The sequence below is a fragment of the Furipterus horrens genome, unplaced genomic scaffold, assembly GCF_987537825.1.
Source record: "Furipterus horrens unplaced genomic scaffold, mFurHor1.1.pri manual_scaffold_3, whole genome shotgun sequence".
In the NCBI taxonomy this organism is placed as follows: domain Eukaryota; kingdom Metazoa; phylum Chordata; class Mammalia; order Chiroptera; family Furipteridae; genus Furipterus; species Furipterus horrens.
Genome location: NW_028327173.1, coordinates 27,337,863 through 27,360,280, shown reverse-complemented (window position 1 = coordinate 27,360,280; position 22,418 = coordinate 27,337,863). Strand labels below are relative to the sequence as shown.

The 22,418-nt window shown below is 42.6% G+C and overlaps 1 protein-coding gene across 5 annotated transcripts in view; it reads right to left on the bottom strand.

Moving 5' to 3' along the window:
- Positions 1–22,107, bottom strand: part of CTPS1 (CTP synthase 1) — a 31,998-nt gene extending 9,891 nt beyond the window's left edge. Inside the window, exons 1-12 of one of the 5 annotated variants that reach the window (XM_090269215.1) lie at positions 21,975–22,106; positions 19,672–19,734; positions 19,019–19,055; positions 18,623–18,801; positions 16,436–16,606; positions 13,936–14,036; positions 12,931–13,047; positions 10,274–10,357; positions 9,578–9,658; positions 4,321–4,472; positions 2,920–3,052; positions 289–377 (exon numbers count right to left, since the gene is read on the bottom strand). In XM_090269215.1, the coding sequence (XP_090125341.1) occupies positions 289–377; positions 2,920–3,052; positions 4,321–4,472; positions 9,578–9,658; positions 10,274–10,357; positions 12,931–13,047; positions 13,936–14,036; positions 16,436–16,606; positions 18,623–18,788 (1,094 nt within the window). In that variant the 5' untranslated portion in view covers positions 18,789–18,801; positions 19,019–19,055; positions 19,672–19,734; positions 21,975–22,106. Of the gene's footprint in view, positions 1–288; positions 378–2,919; positions 3,053–4,320; positions 4,473–9,577; positions 9,659–10,273; positions 10,358–12,930; positions 13,048–13,935; positions 14,037–16,435; positions 16,607–18,622; positions 18,802–19,018; positions 19,056–19,671; positions 19,735–21,974 lie in introns of those variants that run through there. The other 4 variants (XM_090269217.1, XM_090269214.1, XM_090269216.1 and 1 more) reach the window with 4 other exon arrangements.
- Positions 22,108–22,418: the final 311 nt, after the last annotated feature.

Sequence of the window (22,418 nt, the reverse complement as noted above, 5' to 3'; positions counted from 1 at the left end):
CAGCACTTCGCCCATTGAAACAACCCCAAGCCGCCCTGACCGATGTGGCTCAGTGGGTTGGGCGTCATCCCGCAAAGCGAAAGGTCACCCGTTCAATTCCTGGTCAGGGCACACGCCTGGGTTCGGCGCCCCCTGTCAGAGCACGTATGAGAGGCAACCAAGTGGTGTTTCTCTCACACATTGCTGTCTCTCTCCCCTTGTTCCTCCCTCACACCCTCTAAAAATAAATAAATAGAATCTAAATACAAAAACCCCAAGTCCCTGAAAAGCAGAGGCAGAGCGACTCACTGGGCACTGCAGAGCTTCTGCCAGGCTTCGTGGTAGCGCACGGGCTCCTCCTGCAAGGTGCTCGGCTCCAGGTCCATGGAGTCGATGTACTGGGAGCAGTTGGGGGGAGAAAAGCAGGCCGTGACTCCAGAGCCATGTTCCATGTTCCTTCATCACCTCTAAATAATATTATCCACACCCCATCTTTCTCAATTTTAACAGTTTTTAAATGGCACCCTTAATAGATTTAAATCTAGTAATCACTTAAAATAAACTTTAAAATCCTTCTATTTTAAAACACAAGCATTTCCTTCAAAATCATTTAGCTCTCAAACCCATCTCTATCCGCTCGATGCTCTACCTGTTTAGGACCCGCTGCAGCAGACTCTAGAGTGTTCTCTCTGTTCAGTTTTCCCCTGTCCATCTTTTACCTAGATGGCTCTTCATGTTTTTCAACTTTACTGAAGTTTGATTTACATACAGTAAACCATAAGCACAGTACCTGTCCCAGGCCTCAAGCACACTCCACGGCCTCAAGTAGGCAAGGGCCGTTGTGTATCCACTCTGATGAGCTTTATCATCACTGAGAGGTGTGACTCCCACTCCTTGACCCAGATATAGAAAGTTCCCTTTGCCCCCACGCAAACAACCTCCTGCCTGCTTTCCTCACCACAGGCTTTGCATCTCCTAGAACGTCACGTAAGTGGCACCATACAAGATGGAACCTGTTCTGTCTGGCTGCTTTTGTTCGGCGTGTCTGAGGTTCGCCCATGTTGCTGTGTAGGCCACAGTATGCTCCTGGTCATCACTGAGCCGTGGGCCAGTGTAGGAATACACCACGTGTTCATACACTGACTCGATCTGGACATTTGGGTTGTTTCCACATTTTGCCTCTTATGAATAATTGGTCCATTTATATAAAAATATATTTTGTAGAGATGTTTTCATTTCTCAAGTAAATATCTGGGAGTGGAACAGCTGCATCATATAGTAAGTGTATGTTCAACTTTACAGGAAACTGCCAGACTGTTTTCTAAGGTGGTCACACCATTCTCCAGTCCCACCAGCAAAGCATGAGCTCTACAGTCTCACCAGTACTCACAGCCATTCTGGTCAGTGTGTGCTGGTATCTCACTGTGATTTAATTTGCACTTACTTCGGTGACAAATAAAGATGCTTAGCATCTTTTCACACATATCATGTGCATCTTTTATGAAAGCGTCATTCAAATCTTTTACCCACTTTTTAATTAGATTGTTCAACTGTCTATTTCTTCCTGCCCTGACTTCCCTGAACATGGAGGCCAGATCCAGGCATGGCCCAGCTGAAGAGATTCATGACCCGGCCTTCGCTGGTGTATCTCCAGACATCCTCCAATTCCCAGCTTTTCCTGATCTCCAGGCCCCTGGACATACTCTACCTTCTCTCGGGAATGCCCTTCCCTTCAGCCTTATCCATCTGCCCAAGCTCGCCCAGGTGTCCCTCTGTGGGGAAGTTACCCTCCTCATACACCTACCAAGGCAGGATCGCCCATCTTCTCTGTGCACCTGTCACACCTGAGAAACCCCACTTTCGTTCTAGTCACCTCTGACCTCTGCCATCTAACATACGATAGGCACAGACCACCTCCAAGTGGATAAAACAAATAAATGATCCAAAGAAATAGCAAAAAAATAAGTTAGGCCAGTGTAATGAGGTCTCATAATTCTTAAAAAATGTATAACGGGCCATTCTACAGGAATCTATGTGTTCACTAACACAAAGCAAACTAAATTACCACGCTGAGACACCTGGAGAAATGGGAGCCAAACCCCAGTGTCAGGTGAGGACTTCTTCTGAAAAGCTCCAGCTGGGAGCTACGACGCTGGGAAAAAGGTGTGAAAGGGACAGGTGGAAGGTTCTCCAGAAGAGCTAACATGTCCTCCTCCATGCCAGGCACAGTACTCAGCACTTCAAATGAACTCATTTAATTCTTACAATGACCCTACGAGCAAGGTACTATCACTAACCCTTTTTAAAGGGGAGGAAACTGAGGCACAAAGAGGGTTAAGTACCTTGCCCAGGGTCACACACCTTGTAAGCGACGGAGCCAGAATCTGAGCCCTGGCTGTGTGGCTCTGGTACCTCTAAACCTCTCTCGACACCCCGCTGCCTCAAGGAGACAGGCAGGGACCATGAGCTGACACTCCACCAGCTCAACTCTGTCACCATGTCACAGAGCAGAACTCCCAACTGCTACTTACTGGGTCCCGCCCATGTTGCCAGCACAGACTGGGCAACTAGACACTTATTTCGGAGAAACCTCCCAACTCTACAGGGTGGATATTAGCATTCTCGCTTCACAGACCAGGGAACTGGCATCAGCAATTGTTCAAATTGTTCTGGCCGGCCAAGGCTGTCCCATCCCCATGGGGCAATTTTACTTGGTCACTTGATATTCAGACCTAAGCATTCACTGTCCCTCAGCTTCTACACTGACCATCTCTCCCCTTCATTATTTCCTGAAAATGCTCTACTGTTCTCTCAAAGCCTTTTCTATTCCTAAAAAAGAAACTCTGAGCTCCAAAAATATAAAGCAGATATGCAGCACGTATGGGTCGACAGATGGCCCCCCTGTTCGCGCCTCAGCTGTGCCTGCCCCTCCCTCCTTACCTTGATTTCCAACTTGTGGTTAATGGCCAGTGCAGAATGCTCCAGAGCTTTAATGACAGAGGCATATGAGTCTGAGAACTTGGTGTACTTGCCTACAAGGGCAATAGAGCAGGTCTCCAGCAAGCGATCATATCTATCAATCAAAGGTAAAGAAACAACAAATTATTTAGAATGTACATACAACCTTGAGATCAAAATTCCTTTTAAAGAGAAGAAAAACAAGTCTGGGAAGAATTTAATGGGAGCAGCTATTATTATCTGAGTTCCAGATACCAATGGTAAAGACGAGACAGTTTTCAGATTAATGTGGCAGGCTTTTTAACAAAATGGAATTTTAGAAGCTGTTACAAAGAGATGGCTTCAAAATTTCAAGCATATTGGGGTGGTAAACACACAATACAATATATACAGATGATGTATTATAGAATTGTACACCTGAAACCTATATAATTTTTTTACTGATAAATTCAAAAAAAGAAAAAAATCTCACATATATTGTTTTAGAAAAAATTAAAATCCCCAAGGACAAAAAAAATAACAGACAATTCACAAGAGTTAATGTGATGAAGGGAATAGTCAAATATATTATAGGACATACACACAACAGTCCATGTTCATTAAAAATTTCCATTATAACGTTTAATTAGTAACAGAGCAAAAATGTTTATAATATTTTATGAAAAAAGATCCTAAAACTGTGTGCCATTTTTGTAGCTACGTGAAGATATACATGTAAATGGGCAAAGTCTGAAAGCAAAAATATAAAAACGAAAATATCACAGCAATGAACTGAATGGCTCCTCCTCCCCCACTTGTTTAATAATATCATCATATTAATTCTGCACCTACAATGAGGCACGCCCATGCTCGGAGGCCCTGAGTGAAGATATGTGATGTGACGTGTGAGTGCCACACAGCTTTAGGAGAGGAGGATGCGGGCAGTTCTCAGTGATGAGTTCTGGCATCAGCAATACAAAAAAACCACCATCTTTGCTGATTCTTTTCTGGTGTAGGGTGAGTGGTGTGTTCCTAAACACTGCTCAGACATCTGGGATGCTACCCAAAAGTGCTCCAGCCACGGCCAGCCACGTTCTGTGGGCCATGAGCATACGCACTGACCCACTGTCACTGCGATGCCTGTTGGCATTGATTTTCTCATTGATGGGAGACAAGGGTTTAGGTGTGTGATATGAACTCCCTGTGACCTGGGCCCACTCTGCCAGGACTTCCTCAGCCATGCTGCAACTACATGTGGGCCGAGAGCCTTTCTTAACACCCCTTACTATTTATAACCTTTTCTAACACAAGTTGATAGCACAAGTAAGAGTTGAATTCCCTGAGATCCTACCAAAAAAAAAGAGAATAAGAATAGAACTCCCAGCTCCTTATTAGGAAGCAAACCTGTCAGCCATCTCTTTCCACTTCATCAGCATTCTTCGTGACTGCCTCTCAACAGGAAGGTCAAGTCTTCTAAGAAAGTAATCTACAACCCCCTGCTCCTCTAATAACAAGGGGACTCGGTAGATGGACGAGACATCATGGACACAGATCACCTGTTTAGAAAACAGAAAAGGTTATTTAATAAAAACAAACAAAAACTAACTGGGCTGACAGCCTCCTACTAGCTATATGACCTTGGGAAAATAACTGTTCTAAATTTGAAAACAGAAAAAAAAGGCAATTTTCTAGAGAAAAAAAATATATAACTCAAGAAGAATTTTAAAATAGTGGTTAATCTCCTATAAACATGGATACAAAAATTTTTTTTTAAAAATCACATACCAAACTACAATTGTAGTTTAGAAAACAAAAAGTCATGTCCAAGTAGGATCTGTCCCCAGACAGTGGTTCTCAAATTTGGCTAAACTTTGAAATCACTTGGGGGAGCCTTTAAAAATCCGTAAGACTGCTGCACCCTACACTATCTCTGGGAGGAAGAGGCAGGCATCAGTATTTTTTAAAGCAAAGTTTGAGAACCACATTAGGAAATTTAAAAGAACTCACTACATGAACAGATTAAAGAAGAGGAAAAACCTCAGTGAATGCAGGTTTAATAAAAAAATCAAAACCTATTCATGATAAAAATTCTTGACAAATTAGGAATTTTAGGGAAAATATTTTTAAGAACCAACAGCAAACATCATTCAGTTGCTACTTAATATTAATACAAAAGTCTGGAACAAGGCAAAACTGGCCACTATCACAATTTTTAGTCAGTGATGTACTAAAGGCATTAGCCATTACAATTAGATAAGAAAAAAATGTATATGAACTGAAAAATAAACAATTACCACTAATTGCATATAATATTATTATTTAATCCATAAAAAAACAAGAGAATTCACAGGTAAACAATCAGAACAGAACGTAGTAATGCTAGCTTGTCTTGAGATCAGCAGGGTTTCCTATACATGGGTCATTATCTAATCAAGAAACAATTTTTAAAAATATGATATTCATATAGTAAATTATAAGTACCTATAAATCTAAAAAACTTTACAAAGATAAATAAATCCAAAAAGCACCTTTATAAAGAAAATTATAGATTAGTGAAGAATAGTCCTGTCAACAAATGAAGCTAGCTCAACTAGATATCTACAGGCAACAAGATGACTTCCAACTTTTATTGCAAAGTTACTAGCAATAGCCAGCTTAGATTCACAGCTTGGCTTCATCTAAGAATCTCTAAGCCCAGCACAAGAGGGAGACATTCAGATTGCTTTATAGCTCAGGCAGGGTGCTCTGGGAAGAACACAGGTTTGGGGCTGACCTTGGCCTAAACCACCAGGGAAACCTCCGGGCCAGCGCATCCAGTGGACAGCTAGAGACCACATGGGAGCACCACCACCCTGCTCCTACACAGCTAATCTCCTACGGAGGGCGGAGGTTAGTGTACGTGGTGGTCACAGCCAATCCTTGCAGCTGACTGGCCTGGGTAAATCCCTCCCATTGATCTGTCAACAGTAACCAAGGCTCAACCACAAGAGTAGGGGTACTCAGCCCACACGAAGGGTGCACCTCAAGTACCCAGCTTGGGTGACAGGGGAGACTATGCCACTGGACTCTGCAGGACACATCTACTACATTAGGCTACACTACCAAGACAAGAAGTCAAAGCACTCTACCTAACACACAGAAACAAACACAGGGAGGCTGCCAAAACAAGGAGACAAAGAAACATGGCCCAAATGAAAGAACAGATCAAAACTCCAGCAAAAGAGCTAAATGAAATGGAGATAAGCAATCTATCAGATGCAGAGCTCAAAACACTGATTCTAAGGATGCTCAAGGAACTTAGTGAGGACCTCAGCAGTATAAAAAAGATCGTCAGAAACGAAGGATACACTAATTGAAATAAAGAACAATTTACAGGGAAATGACAGTAGAGTGGATGAAGCCAAGAATCAATCAATGATTTGGAACATGAGGAAGCAAAAAACAACATATCAGAACAAGAAGAAGAAAAAACAATCCAAAAATATGAGGATAGGATAAACAGTCTCTGGGACAACTTCAAGAGATCCAACATTCACAACATAGGGGTGCCAGAAGAAGAGAAAGAGCAAGAAACTGGAAATCTATTTGAAAAAATAACAAAGGAAAACTTCCCTAATTTGGCAAAGGAAATAGACATACAAGTCCAGGAAGCACAGAGTTCCAAACAAATGGATGCAAAGAGGCCCACTCTAAGACATATCATAATTAAAAAGCAAAAGGTTAAAGATAAAGAGAGATTCTTAAAACCAGCAAAAGAAAAGAAGTTAGTTACCTACAGGGGAGTTCCCATAAGACTGTCAGGTGATTTCTCAAAAGAAACTCTACAGGTTAGAAGGGGTTGGCAGGAAATATTCAAAGTCATGAAAAGCAGGAACCTACAGCCAAAATTACTCTACCCCAAAAAGCTATCATTTAGAATGAAAGGGCAGGTAAAGCGCTTCCCAGACAAGGTAAAGCACTTCCCAGACAAGGTAAAGCTAAAAGAGTTCATTATCACAAACTCTTATTATATGAAATATTAAAGGGATTTAGTTAAGAAAAAAGAACAAAACTATGAACAATAAAATGGCAAAAATACCTACCTATATCAACAATTCAATCTAAAAAATAAACTAAGCAAACAAGAAGCATGGATACAGAGAGCATTTTTAGGGTTACCAGATGGGAGGGGCGTGTGGGGGAATGGGTGAAGAGGTGAGGGGATTAAGAAGTACAAATACATGGGGTGGATTGCTGGGGGAGGGGAGCAAAGGGGAAAAAATTGGAACTATTGTAACAATATAACCAATAAAATATAATTAAAAAAAAAAAAGTACAAATACGTAGTCACAGAATAGCCATGGGGATGTAAAGTACAGTATAGGAAATGGAGTAGCAAAGAACTTATACACATGACCCGTGGACATGAACAATGGTGGGGGATTGCCTAAGGGAGTGGGGGGTGCTGGGTGGAGGGGGGCAAAGGGAGAAAAAATCAGGACAACTGTAAATCCTTATCAATGAAATACAATTTAAAAAAAATTTTTTTTAAGTTACTATATATAAAGATTAACTCACAAAGGATCCGAGATCTAAATGTAACACCTAAAATTGTAAAAGTTTTATAAGAAAATATAGAAGACAATCTCTATGACCTTGGTTAAATAGAGTGCTTAGAAATAATACTAAAAGCATAATGTATAAAGAAAAAAAAAGGATAAATTGGAGTTCATCAAAATGCAAAAGCTTCTGTGCTCCAAAGGACACCATTAAGAAAATGAAAAGATAAGCCACAGACTGGGAGAAAAAAATGTGCAAATCATATCTGATAAAAGATTTACATTCAGAATATATAAGGAACTCATAACTCAATCAGACAGTAAAACATATAAAACAGGCATAAGATTTGAGATTCAAATTTAAATATAGAAATACTTGTTACATTTTTAAAGTGAATAATTTTAATGACAACCTATTCTTTGAATTACATTACCTTCATTTGCTGGGATTAGAAATATCTAAAATAATTGAAGTGTGGAAGCATTTTTCTCAATCTGTTGAGATCTTGCTTCTAGGTATGTCCTCTGTTTTTGCTCAAATAAACTCTAATAAACTCATAAAAATTTCCTACAGGTTTGGACGTTCTTACGTTGAGACACACAGCCACTTCAAAATGGAGTCACAGCTGCCATCCCAGAGGAACTGCCTTACCTGTCTTACTCTTCAAACCTTTAGAATGTTGAAATAACTTTGGACTGGGCCAAACCAATGTTGCACTCCAAACAATTGTTTGCAAAGCTAAGAGGAAAACACGAATTCTGACTACTGAATTGGAAATTAAAGGCATTGTTTAGAATTAGCACCACCATGAATAGCTAAAGAATTACTTAGCTTATTTGCATCTATAGAAATTCCTCTTGAACTTATTAACACCAACAGAAAATCATTCTATTCATGCAGCTATTCTTTTTTTCTCTCATAGAAACCTCTTGCTTTCACCCTCTAACTGAAACACCTGTTTGGGTTTCTACCCGAATCAGGGCTTCCCAAATGGCCAAAAATAAATTAATAATAATAATAATTGAAGTACCTGATAAAAAAGCTGTTCATAATAATGAAATTATTCTGATGTTCCAGGTTTTTGTTCTGACTCCTTAGTCCCTGCTCAGGACTCATACCCAGGAACCCCGATCTTGGCCCCAGGCTACCTCACACCCTGGAGCCCCACAGGGGTGGAAATAACAGCTGCCTCCCTAATGGTGAAAGGCTTTCCTCTGGCTCTGTTCACTTCAATGCCAGGTCACTGAGTTTAACATTTTTATATTCACTTCCACATTCCTGCAAATGTTGTAAATAGATTTCTCTTATTTTAACCCTGCTGTTTCCCTCTCCCCTCTCTAGGCCAGCTGGGCTCACCTGCTCAGTCTCCCAATCCTCAAATAAACTAGTGGCAAAACAACGCATCTATAATTTAATCATAAAACCCTTTAAATCCACAGAAACTCTCCTTCAGCCAAACCCAACCAAAGCCACAATCTCAATTTATCACCACTACAATTTCCATACCACGCGCCACACTTAGATGTATTACAGATCCAAAATTTTGACTTTCCTGAACCATAGGTACTCTCCATTAGCACAGGTAACAAAAGACTAAAATAGGCTTAGAGCCTCCAACACCTTAGACACAGGCACCAGGAATATAAAGCTGAATAAGGTGACCCTTGCCCTCAAGCGGCTCAGTCTATAAGGAGAAACACACAAGACACACGAAAAAGAGCAGCATAACGGGCTCACCACCAGTACATATGAGCCCAGAGAAGGACCCACCTGAGGTTCAAGGGCGAGGAGGTTTGACAGGTAAAGCTGCCCAGATAGAACTGTGTCCTAGCTGGGCCCCAAAGGACGAAAATGAATAGGGAAGATGATGAGGCCAAGGGGCGTGGGGGTGGGCAACCCATTCAGCGTGGATACAGCAAACAGTACAAGTGGGGAGAGAAGAGACAGCAGACGTAAAGTTCATTCAAGGAACCACGGGACACAAGGCAATGGAGTCACAGAGCCAACAGGGATTGGTTCTTCTAGGGAACAGTCTATGGTCTCAAATCCTGAAACTGGTTAGGAGACTTCAGGATAATTAGAAACAAAAAATGAATCACATGAAGATGGAATTCCTACTCACTTGTTCAGGTTCAACATGGCAGAACATTGATATTTTCTCTTTCACTGATGTGTCGAGAGGATTTGAGCACCTGCACACAACCTGGCAGGAAGAAAGGAAGAAAGACGTTTAGATAGAAGGGATTACAAAGCTGGATTTCTCTCCTGATTGAAATTAAAATAGGCATCACATTGTTATGCTAACTCCTAGCACAATGCATGTATATTATGACAATATTATGTTTGCAAAAATGAAATTCCTACATCCTAAACTGGAAAACAGCAGAGTGGCAGACAAGTGAACAGACAAGATTACTGAACTGCAAGGGCCAACTGGGGTTTGCTCTATCAACGTTCCTGGTTAGGAGGGAAGGGAGAATAAATGACTGGCTGAGAGGAGAAATAAGACATGACCACCCACATGCCAGGTAAGGAAACCTCTGTAAACTATAGCCCCAGCCCAAAGCACTAGACTTATTTCTCCACCATCAACTAAAAGCAGGCCACGAAAACAAAGGGCTTGTGTGCCATGGGGGAGAGATTTTTTAAATTTTTTTACTATGTGACAAATAGCTTTATTTTAGATCTCTTAGTGCAAGTGTGTCATCCATAAACATCCATAAATTCCTGGATGGAGATGGGAGGGACTGCCCAGCAGCAGGAGATTTTAATTAGACACACAAGATCAAGTTGAAACTGTGTAATCAGGAAATCTTACCAGATCTGGGGAAAGCCCAAGGCCCCTGAGTTCCCGAACACTATTCTGGGTTGGTTTAGTCTTCTGTTCCCCCGTTGAACTTGGCTATTTCACAAAAGGGAAAAAAATTAATTTCTCCATGATAGGAATTTTCAAGCATGACTGTTTCCTAAGCTCCTTTTTAATGGGGAAAGTAGATCATTTAATCATTTATCTAATTTAGTTTTTATTTTTGTGAGTTACACATGCAAATATTTCAGAGTCAAGTAGCTCTACAAAGTCTGTCCAAAGACCAGTGGCACCAAACCCTAGAGACAACCACTCTTTGATTCTTAACCGAGCCTTCTGGTAAGCTTATTGCTACTTCTTAGCATTTAATTTGAGGCATTTCCTATGAATTTCCTTGTTAGATACTACACATGAATCCATCCTGTGCTGCAGCCCCCATCTCATGATTCCTCTTGAGTTCACAGCTTTTGAAAGTACTTAAATACTCAAACAAACGAACTAAATAGGCAAAGACTAGAATAATAGTCAATAGGGGGGAGGGGGGAGGGAGGGAAGGGGAATAAGTAAGGGAAGGGTCTAGTCAAGGAACGTGTATAAATGACTCATGGACATGGAAAGAAAAAAAAAAAAAGAAGAAAGTACTTAAATACTGTCCACCATTAAACCATGTGCCATACTTGTCCTTTCTGGTCCAAATGTTTGTTTTGTTTTGTTGGTAGGCTGAGTTTTCTGTGTACTAAATTATCTTTATTCTCCTCTCACACTTAAGATACATTTGCTGGGTATAGAATTTAGGTTGAAAATCATTTTCCAAGAATTTTTAAGGAAACAGCTTCACTGTCTTTTAGCTTCCAGTAATACTTATGAGAAGTCGAATGCCATAATGATTCTTGATATTTCTCTTTAGAGCCTTTTAGAATTTCTGCCCTATTATCCTGAAATTTCACGATACACTTTGGTGTGGTTCATTTTTCATTCAATATCCTAGGCATTCATCGAGTCCTTTCAATCTAGAAACTCATGTCGGTAAATTTCCTTGAATTGTTTAGATAGTCAAAAATTTTTCTCTATAAAGGGCCAGATAATATATATTTTAGGTTTTGTTGGCCATACAGTCTCCTTCACAACTACTCAATTTTTCTGTTCCAGTACAAAAGCAGCATGAACGATACACAGACACAAGGGTATGGCTGTGTTTCCATAAAATTTTATTTTCAAAACCAGGGGCTGGGTTGATTTGGCCTGTGGGGACTAATTTATGAGCACCTCATTCAGATTCTTTTCCTCTCCATTTTTGTTACTTTTGGGGAAATCTTATTATTTGGATGTTAGAACTCTTGGACCAGAACTCTCATTTTCTTGATTTTTCTCTATATTCTCTCTTTGTCTTTTTGCTCTGCTTACTAGGGCATTTCCTCAACCTTCTTTCTCTTAAGTTTTTCAATTCTGTTATCCAATTATTAGTTTCCAATAATTCTTGTCCGGTGATCACTGGCTGCCAGCTCACATTTAAAAGCTAACTAGAAATTCTGTGAAAGTGGGTGGACTTATCCACCGGGGTCCTCACTTTGGATATCCGCTGGCCCGTTTCACTGGGGAACCCCTGAAGGCAGTGTTTTCTCCTGGGCTAGTCATATGCCCCAGGAAGACTCTTTCAGTCTCCTACACGGAAGGTCCAAGCCTGGCTGTGATGATTCTGGTAATCAAGTGGCAGAAGAAGGTAGAGTGTCTCAAGAGCATAAAGTTACACTTAACTCCATGTGCTTGGTTCAGTATTACTGCCCTCAACTGTCCCTAGTGTCTGCTCATCCAGAATACCTCTTCAGAGGTAAAAAAAAAAAATCCCTCCAGTATGCTGCCAAGATGAGGGAGGGGCTAATGCCGCACTGTGCACATTATGGAAGGGGATGTCGGGGTCTAACTGCTTCTGGAACAACAGTTATGAGCCCCACCCTTACCCCCACTCCCAGAGGTACCAGATGCTGCCCATTTCTGAGCCTCTGTGGGTTCTGCAGGGCAAACAGGGTTGCTTTTCTGCTTTTCCTGATGCAGGCTTAGGATCCAGCTCTCCCAGGTCTGCAAGTCAGTTTGTACATGTCTGTCTGCTTTCTGCCTTCCTAATTTTTGTTACTGTTGACTCCTCTCACAGCATTTATCTTTGTGAATTTCTGTCTATAGAGCAATTCCCTTTACTGTGGCTGTCATGGGGCTTCACCACGTGGTTAAAGATAAATGGATATGTTCCATCCACTGGCTTTAACTGCAACGTCTCTGATTAACTTTCCAAATGTTTCCCACTGGATCTTTTCTTTCTTTCTTTTTCTTTAAAGATTTTATTTATTTACTTTTAGAGAGAGGGGAAGGAAAAAAGAAAAGGAGAGAAACATCGATCAGCTACCTCCCACATGCCCACAACCCAGGCGTGTGCCCTGACCGAAAATCGAACCAGCAACCTTTTGCTTTGTGGGATGACGCCCAACCCACGGAGCCACACCGAACACAGCCCCAATGGATCTTTTCAAAAAGTATGAGCATAATAATTTAAAATTCATAAGTTTTTTTCTTCTTTTCTGCTTCCTGCTGCTTAAATATTTAAAACAGAAAAGGAATAAAAATCATCCCTTCCTCCCTTCTCTCGATCACCCAAAGGAAAGTTGTGAATGACTTACCTGAGGAACTAGACTGACGTGAATATTACAGAAGTTCTCTCTTTTGACCTTGAATTGGAACTGACGGAAGGCCTCAATAAAGGGCATGCTTTCTATATCTCCCACTGTTCCGCCGAGCTACAAGAACAAAGTTACTTCAGAGGTTAAGCACTAAATCTTCCTCCTGTGGTTTCGTTTTCTAAAAAATACACTCTGTCGACTCAATTCCATGATCAGGGCTCTTTGGGCCCATGTAGTGTCAATTAACAGTAATTAGACATTTTTTTGTGCTAAAAGATTACCTTTTTGGATGGACTTACCATTCCCTAAGGTTATCATGGGTCTTTCCACATCATTTCAAGAAAAAGGCCAAGTGAAAAAATTCCAAGTGTAATAGAAATTTTATTTGTAGCAGAGTCACAAAGCAAAGAAACCTAAATCTTACCCACTTAGCTACAAATAATGTTTGTATTAAAAATCATCAGTTACAAGGCCAAAGAATTTATATGCACAACCCATGCACATGAACTAAGGAGGGGTGGGATTGTTGGAGGGAAGGGGGTTACTGGGAAGAGGGGAGCAAAGGGAAAAAAAATTAGGACTACTGTAACAACATAATCAATAAAATATACTTTAAAAAAATCATCAGTTACAAACTGCTGGAACTTCTGAGTCTCCTGTTTTCGCAGGAACACTGAGATCCACCAGCTAGGATCAACAAAGCAGGAGTACAGAAACTGAAACCAAAGGAGGCTCATTCATTCCGAGACAAAAATGTATCACAGTCTCTACTACGTACACGTATAAATGCTGAAAAAGGAGTCACTTGGGCAAAGTATCACTTTGAATGGTTCAGCCAATCCACATGACTGTTAATGTGCCCTCATCTGCCACATCACAGTTAGGAGGGTCAAGGGCTTAGTTGGGAATCGTCTGATCAGCTGCTGGTGGCTGACTAAAGGGGTGAATATGTACACTTGGTCACCTACTCAGGAATCATGGAGTTTAGAAAAGACTCATACACACCTCAATAACACACACTTGAGGTTCCAGGCCATCTTCATCCACAGGTATCAATGCCTGTCTCATTACCCAATCCTGGATTGCGTCTGTGATGTGAGGGACAACTGAGAAGGAGAAAAGAAGTATATGACTCACACTTTTCCGTCAGCATTGATGAGACAGACACACTTAAGGTGACAAAAAGCCGCACTCTTTGCCTTCAGAGATGTAAAGGGGTCACAAAAACATTGACACCATTCTTAAATGGCCTTGAAAAAATATTTGAGCTCAGACTCCCCACAGCCTCTTTTCCAGACGTCCAAGTTATGGCTGGAAACACAAGAGGGTAGGGCTGAGAGTGGTGTCCCAACCCATATCAGCACGCTTGCCCCTGAGCAATTTCACTCCGGCAGCACAGCTACACGACAGACCACGTGGCCACCCTACTGCTTACAGCTGAAGGTGGGCATAGCACATCTGGGTGCTTTTCCAGGAACAAGAAAAACCAGGGCCGTGTTCCATTATATTTCCAGATTCCCAAAGGGGAGACAATCCACTGCAAAGAGACAGCACAGTGTAGCAGAGTGGTTAGGAGCACATCTGGGCTCAGAATATCTGGATTCTCCTGTCAGTTTCACCACTCATTAGAGGTGGATCTTTAGACAAATTACTTAACTATTCTTAAGCTCGATTTCTCTCTCCATGAACTGGAGCTAACAGCTTGTACTTGATAAAGCTGTGGAAATTGTAGGAGACAGCACTGGTAAAATGCTAAGCAGAGAGCCCAACATGTCATTGCTCAATAAATGCCAGCTATTGCTAAACACTTTTAAAAATCATAGCTGTCAGGCTCTGATGGGAAATTCCGAAGCGGCAGAGATTACTGTTTAACTTGCTATGTATGGAGCCAACAGTGCCTCAAGCACAAGGACATTCATTATCTACTCCACACAGAGCAGCCAAAGTGATCTTTTAAAAATGTAAATCAGAGTTCACCACTGCCTGAGTTTATGTTCTGACTAAAATCCAAACCCCAGGCTGTGGCCCAGTAGGGCCCACATGACTTGGCTGCAGGCCACACCACCTTCTTCTCTATCATCCTGGGTCACTGCTCCTTGTCATTTCCATGACCAAGCCCTTTGTGGTCTTGGGCCTCTGTCCCTGCCACGCATGCTCTCCTCCTTCCATGCCTCCCATCCTGGCCTCTCAGCTCACAATCCTCTCCTTGGAGTCTTTCCCTGACCACCTGTCCAATGGCTCTCCCCGCTCCTGTCACAGCTCCTATCAGACACCTCGTTCCATTTGTCTGTAACCTCCACATGGGCAATGGCCTTTGTGATCTTGCTTACCAAGTATTCCCAACACCAGGGAGGTCTGGAACAGTGAGCATTCACAACATATTTGAGGGATGAATGAATAAATGGATACATACACTAGAGCCGAGAACAACAAACTACATAATCAAGCTCATTGTAATTCCAAATTGATCCCTTTGTGTGTGTCCAGAACTCAAGAGAAACACTTCACTGACTTAGCTCCTTGAATCCTCCTAACATACCAGAGACGTAGATACTGTTATTATCTTCATTTTGCAGGAAAGGAAACCAGATCCCAGAGAGGTTAAGTAATCCATCCATTTACAGTCATAAAGCTGGTAAGTGGCAGAGTTAAGGTGTAAACATGACCCAATTAACCCAGAATCTTGGTCTGGGGCTGCTCACTGTCAGTGGGACCTTTGGTTATCAGTTCAGTGTAGCCTAAAGCCAAAAGCAGATTTATTCTCATAACTCACTTTTCAGCAGTCCCCAAAATGCAGACTTATGCCATTACACTAGACAAGTGGTTTTCCAACCCCACCGTTTTCTCAAATGAACGCTGTGCAAAACTCCAAGACAGCAAATGGCTGCAAGTGAACCTGGGGCAGTGATAGCTTAGGAGGACCCAGAGACCCACTCCCCAGACTCCCCCTAAGACCAATCTGTACTGCTGACTAGTCTAAAACCAATGTACAGCAAAGATGGTCTTTTCCCTATCACTGCCTATGCACAGACAACACACACACAGAGTCTGGCTACTACCCTAATCTAGCCGCCTTCATCACTTCACACTCCTCACGTATAGAGACAACAGCTCTCTGACCCTGACTGGTGTAGCTAAGAGGATTGTGCGTCTTTCCGCACCAAAAGGCTGCCAGCTGGATTCCCAGTCAGGGCAGATGCCTGGGTTATGGGCCAGGTCCCCAGTTCCGGGCGTGTGAGAGGCAACTGATTGATGTTTCTCTCCCTCTCTTTCTCTCTCCCTTCCCCTCTCTCTAAAAATAAATAAATAAAATCTTTTAAAAAAGACAAGAGCTTTCTGGACTCAAATCATACCACTGGACTGACAGCTTCAATGCCATCCATAGAGCAGTGATGGCTTCTTCAAGTTATTTTTTGAGTCAACTGAAGTCATATTTCAGTAACAATACACAAAAGAAACTCAACTGGTTAAGATTTTTAAACTTTGAAGGCAAATCCAATATTACCTTGGACAGTTTTTCCCAAGTAGTCACCTTTGCGTTCCTTATTAATAACATACTGGTATATCTTTCCGGTGGTCAGATTATTGTCCTTGGTGAGGCGGATATCAAGGAAACGCTCGTAGTTTCCCAGGTCAAGGTCTACTTCCCCACCATCATCCAGCACAAATACCTCACCTGGGGTAAATAGTAAAAATGTGTAGGGTAAGTGAAAAGTATATATACCACGGCACCACTTGCATGCTAAAACATAAATGCTCAACTAGAACAAAGTCTGTGTTATCTACACACAATGCAAAGCAACTTATTTCTAGATAACTAAGTGGGACCCAAAAGAAAAATCACCAACCATTCTCTAAAAGGTAACTTCACACTTCCAGTCTGTGAACAACTCAGTCTGAATGAAGACAAGTTCTGAACCAGCATGGAATGGAAGAAAATTCCAGCCCAAAGGGCTGTGGACATATGGGACTTTACAGTTAATGTGACATCTGCTGTTTTCAATAAAGTCTACTACTTCTAAGCAAAGCAAGGTTTAAAGTGTGATATAAGCATAATTTGATTAGAAAGTTAAACAAGATACATATATTAAGATTGTGTTGATTCCAAAAATCATCTTCTAGGCTACACTTCAGTCCTAAACAAAGTTGTGAAAGTACAACCTTTTCCCCGTTCCTTTGTTTAACATTCATTCCTCAAAACGTCAGTATAGAAATTCTGCCCAAATTGGTTCATTCCTACCATCACAATAAGATAAAAGCTCAAAAATAGGAAAGGTAAAAAAAAATGTACTATTTTCCCCCTCAGAGAAAGAATTCTTCCTCTGCTCCAAAGTTTTCTATGAAATATTGCTCCAGTATGTCCCTCTTTTCCTGTCGCTATTTATTACATTAACATTTTTGCCCTGGTGAACTCATCCTTACACTTTACCTCAACATTAGAATGTAGAAGTATGAAAATAGAATTTAAAAACTTAAAAAGTATGTTTTAACAATACACTCACCCACAATTTTAAGCAAATAATCTTTTAGGTAATTCAGACAGTCACATATCCACAGCCAATAGGTACTCTCCTACCCTCCCTTAACAGTTTCAACTTTTCGCTCACCTCAAAAGATGTTCGTTTATATCCTCCAAGCTCTGTTAGCAAAACAGAATCTCCAGCTTACACGTCACCCAGCTCCAGCATTTATCTGTTGCCTAAATCCCTACAAAGCGATCCTTCAGCCTATCTGAATGAACACCTCCATCAAAGGAACTTACAACTTCTGGAAGTCAGTTACCTCAGTCTTGGAGAATTCCTGCTATTACAAAGATCTTTCTTTTTTTATTTTATTTTATTTATTTATTTATTTATTTAAGATTTTACTTATTTTTAGAGAAAGGGGAAGGGAGGGAGAGAAAGATCCACATGTGGTTGCATCTCATGCACCCCTGACTGGGGATCTGGCCCACAAACCAGGCATGTAACCTGACTGGGAGTCAAACCGATGACACTTTGGTTCACAGGCCGGTGCTCAATCCACTGAACCACACCAGCCAGGGCACAAAGACCTTTCTTATATTACAGAAAAGTCTATTTCCTTATTATGTCTTTTCATGCATCCTATTTCTAAAGCTTGGGGCCACAAGAATAAATATAATCCCTCTTCTCAAATATTTGAAGAAAGTTATGTCGCCAGATTACCTTTTTTCAATCAAAGTGACGAATTTTCACTCAGCCACCAAAAAGATAATTTCTATTATTTCTGTTACAGAAACCTTTAGACTCTAATCACTACACTGCATATTAAGATTTCTGCTCCTTCGCCCTGACCAGCATGGCTCAATTAGTTGAGCGTCATCCTGCAAAGCTAGAGTTGCCGGTTCAATTCCCAGTCAGGGCACATGCCTGGGTTGCAGCCCAGTTGGGGGTGTGCAAAAGGCAGCCAATTAATGTTTCTCTCACACATCAATGTTTCTCTCCCTCTCTTCCTCCCCCTCTTCCCCTCTCTCTAAAAATAAATAAATAAAGTCTTAAAAAAAAGCTTTCTGCCTCCTCTCTGTCCAGGTGAGAAAAGCATCATTCTACTACTCTAAGGGCCTTTTTAGAAAGTACAAAATAGATGTTATGCAATTTCCAAGGGCTGATTCACATGTTCTCCTACATACTACACAATTACTTTTTAAATAAGAAAAATGCACTTTGCTTACCATGCTCATAAGGAGAGAATGTTCCTGCGTCAATGTTAATGTACGGGTCAATTTTAATTGAAGTTACATGTAAACCACATGACTTCAGTATTGTGCCCACACTGCTAGCAATGATTCCTTTTCCAATTCCTGATATAACACCACCAGTAACTAGAATGTACTTCATTTTACTTTTTGACCTATGGAAAGGAAAAATTATAGATTAAATAAACCTCAACAAATCAAACGTATCTAGGTTCAAATACCAGCTCTGCCATTTACTAGCTATAACCCTCTGGGAGCCTTGGTTTCCCCGTCTGTTATACAACTTCAGAAAGCTGTTTTGTGGGTTCCTGGGTCACTGAATGGCTTCAGTTAAATATGAGTTGAAAAACAACTGCTAATCAAGTAACATACCTTTTTTCTTAAAGCTTCGACAACCCTGAGAGTCAACCTAATTTAAAAAAAAAGAAAAAGCTTTAAGCTACTGATAGAACACTATGCCCCTAATGCTGGCTGACATCACCACCAGACAATGGAATACCAGGCAGGTACCTCATTATTTTCCCTCCATGGGGAAAACAATTTCACTCTTGGATAAGCACTCTGATTTCCCATAAAAGAAATAGTGTCTTTGGCTAAACTACAATGTAGTACTAAGAAAACAGCTCCTTTAAGTTATAGAAGACAGAATAAAAGGAAAGAACTTGAACATTTAAAAGAAGTTGCAGTTAAATCTAAAAATCTTTTAATTAAAGGCAGCTCTCTTCTGTAGTTTAATAATAACTTACTCCTTGCCAGCAATCTCTCCCAGGTAGGCCCTGAGGAGTTTTACATGTTGGAGGAAAGGGACAGCAGATAATATACCAGTACAAAGCTCGTAATGGGCAGAAGATTCAAAAGGAAGGCAGATTAGATTAAATTCAAAGAGCCAGACAGTTTTGGCGGTGTCTGGGAGAAAGAGACTCGATGAGAGATAAGAGCGATGGATAGATGCAAGAACAGCAGAAGCAAGGGGCAGGTAAGACAATGGCAGAGACAAGAAGTGGAGGAGACTGCGACAGGCTCACCAGGGAGAATTCATCACTGGCCCACAGCTTCAGAGGCCCAGAAACATCGTTTGGTCAACAAACCTAAATGTGATCAAAATGAGAAACACAATCACCAAGGAGAAAAAGAGAACGCTTGCTTTGGCAAGGTCACGTCCTTCTCTGGGAACACTTCATGTGAGGCCAAAAATAAGCGAAGAAAAGGAACAAGGAAACAGTTCTGCTTAAAGCATTCCAACCCCCACCCCCCCAGCTCTTCCCCAAAGCAGGAATGAACACACTTGGCAAGGAGATAAAATGCTTAAAATGTCTTCCTCCTGATAGGAAGACACCGTGGCCATGTCCTGCTCTTTCTGTCCTCTATTGCAGCATTTCCAAAAGCATGCTGCTAGGTTTCTATGAAATGCATATGGGGTTCCTAAAAAAGGGTTTAGAGACAGATAAATAAGAGAAATGCTGGAATGCCAGTTTAACAGTCAATTGGTTTCTTTAATGCAAGACTTCTGGATCCTTTAATGTTAACATTCAACATAACTTCCAAAAAAGAGTATGCACTACGCAGTTTTCCCAAACTTGTTTGACCCCAAGTCCCTAACATTTGGGGGAAACACTTCTCTGACTGTTCTCTTACAGCTGAATGGTTCCTTACTGACACATGAATATCAGCCTTGGCTATATTTTAGATATGTCCTAGCCACGCACAGCCCAGAGACTAGGCCTGGTCTTACTATATTCTAGAAATTCTTCAGCCACTCTGAGTAGGTTACAGAGTGAGAAGTCTCATCTCATCCATTTACATTTGAATTGCCCCAATTTTATTCTAAAGGGATAACACCACTCTTTAGGGGTGATTCTTACAGTCTCCCACTGTGCCTGGCAATAAACACTCAATGTTCTCAAAGACCAGGTGGGGGCTGCAAGGACTCACTCACATTCACGGACTACCCACTACTGTAAGTATGTATGTTCGTGCTACTGTGCCACACACTCTGGGGACTACAACTGATCAAATTTGGACCCACCCTTCAAGTTGCGGGCAGCCCAGTTAGAGACAAAACATTCACAAAGAAATGAGTGATTCAGGGATGGCATGGGAAGGGTACAAAAGGGGAAGAAGAGCAGAAAGCTTTCAGTAGCAACACCAGGGTCAAGTACCGCAACCCATCTAGATGGTAAGAGAAATTCAAGGGTAGAGGACCCAGACTGCTTTGTTGACCTGAAACTTGCAATGGGCCTTGAAGGACCGACTGCATGACTTAGAGCATGGGAAAGGGAACAGAGTGAACAGGAAGCTGAAAGCTCTCTACAGGAAAAAGGTAAGGCCAAGACAACAGAAGGGGAGAAAGGGGGGGACAGGGGGAAATAAGTTGTAGGTGTAGGCAAGGGGCCCAATCATGTGAAAACTTGAATGTCCAATCTGAACTTTATTCTGAAGGTGATGGAGACACGGGAAGGTTTTCAAGCGCAGAAGTAACAAAAATCAAGATGCAACAGAGGGATTCAACAAAGATGAAAAAAGCTTGTTTTGTTTGTTAAATGCTGCGAGACTCAGTTCCAGCTCCATCACTTGGGTACTGAGACCTGTCAAGTCACTGAAGCTGCCTGAGCCCTTAAATCTGTAGAATAGAGGTGAGAATCTCCACATCGCTTGTGTCACAGGGCTGCTGAGAATTCAAAATTATAATGTATAGACAGAAATGAGCAAACGTAGTGAACTTAACACCGCGGCCGAGAAGGTAAGTTGCCGGCTGCAGGGCCGAAGTGGGTAGCACCGGGAGATTGTCAGGCCTGGCGAGCTCCAAGGCCCTTCCGCCAGGGGAGTCGGGGGGCGCCGGAGGGAGCCAAGGCCACTCCACGGAACCCATCCCACCACGACAAGCCTGTCTCGGATCTTGAATCCCCTCCTAGCGAGATGACGGCCGTGCCTTGAGGTCGGAGGAACGTAGCCCGGGGCAGTCTGAAAGGAGCAGCAGCCGCGGAGCCCAACGCTCTAAGGCCCTCCCCGTCCCACGGGCCATCCCCGGCCTCTTGCTGCCGGGCCCCGCGGCCCTTCCTGCTGCCCCACGCCCACTGCGGCCCATCTCCCCACCGGAGCCCGGCCACGCGGCCCCGCGCGCGGGAGCCGGCTCCTAGCCCGCCTGGCCGTCCTCCCCACTCCCGTTAGGCACGCGACTCATTGGGCAGGCGGGCTACCCACTCCAGCTATGATTGGTGGGAACAATGTCTGTCACCCGGCGGTGGGGCTGTCCCGCTCTGGGCTCAGCCCGCGCCGCCGATTCCTGCACCAGAGAACGGCTCCCCCGGGACTTCTGGAGTCAACCTACCTGAGGCCCGCTTCAAATCCTCCTGTCGGCTATGGAGTAGGAGGGAGACGCACGCACTCGCCCCTTCAGCCAGTGAACCACCCCGGCCGCATGCGCCCAGCAAGTCTTTCACGGAGGCGGGCCTAGGCGGTGCGCACGCACAGGCAGGGGGCGGGGAGGGCACCTGGGCCGTCCCCTGGGCGGAGCCTAGGTGCGCGCGACGCAGAGCCTCGAATGCGCAGGCGCCCGGCGGAGTAGGTCTCCCAACCACCTGGCAGAGAGTCAACATAGTTCTAACAGTTCTGACGCTGTGCAGAAGTAGCTATTCGAGACTGGGCAGGTTGTGGCATTTCTGCCAAGAAGCTTTTGTCATAACCAGTGTTGCAAACTTCGTCACTTAGGGGGGAGGAGGCCGTTTTTAGATTCACATCTGGCAAATCCGTCGCCTGGCTGCAGCCCCCTGCC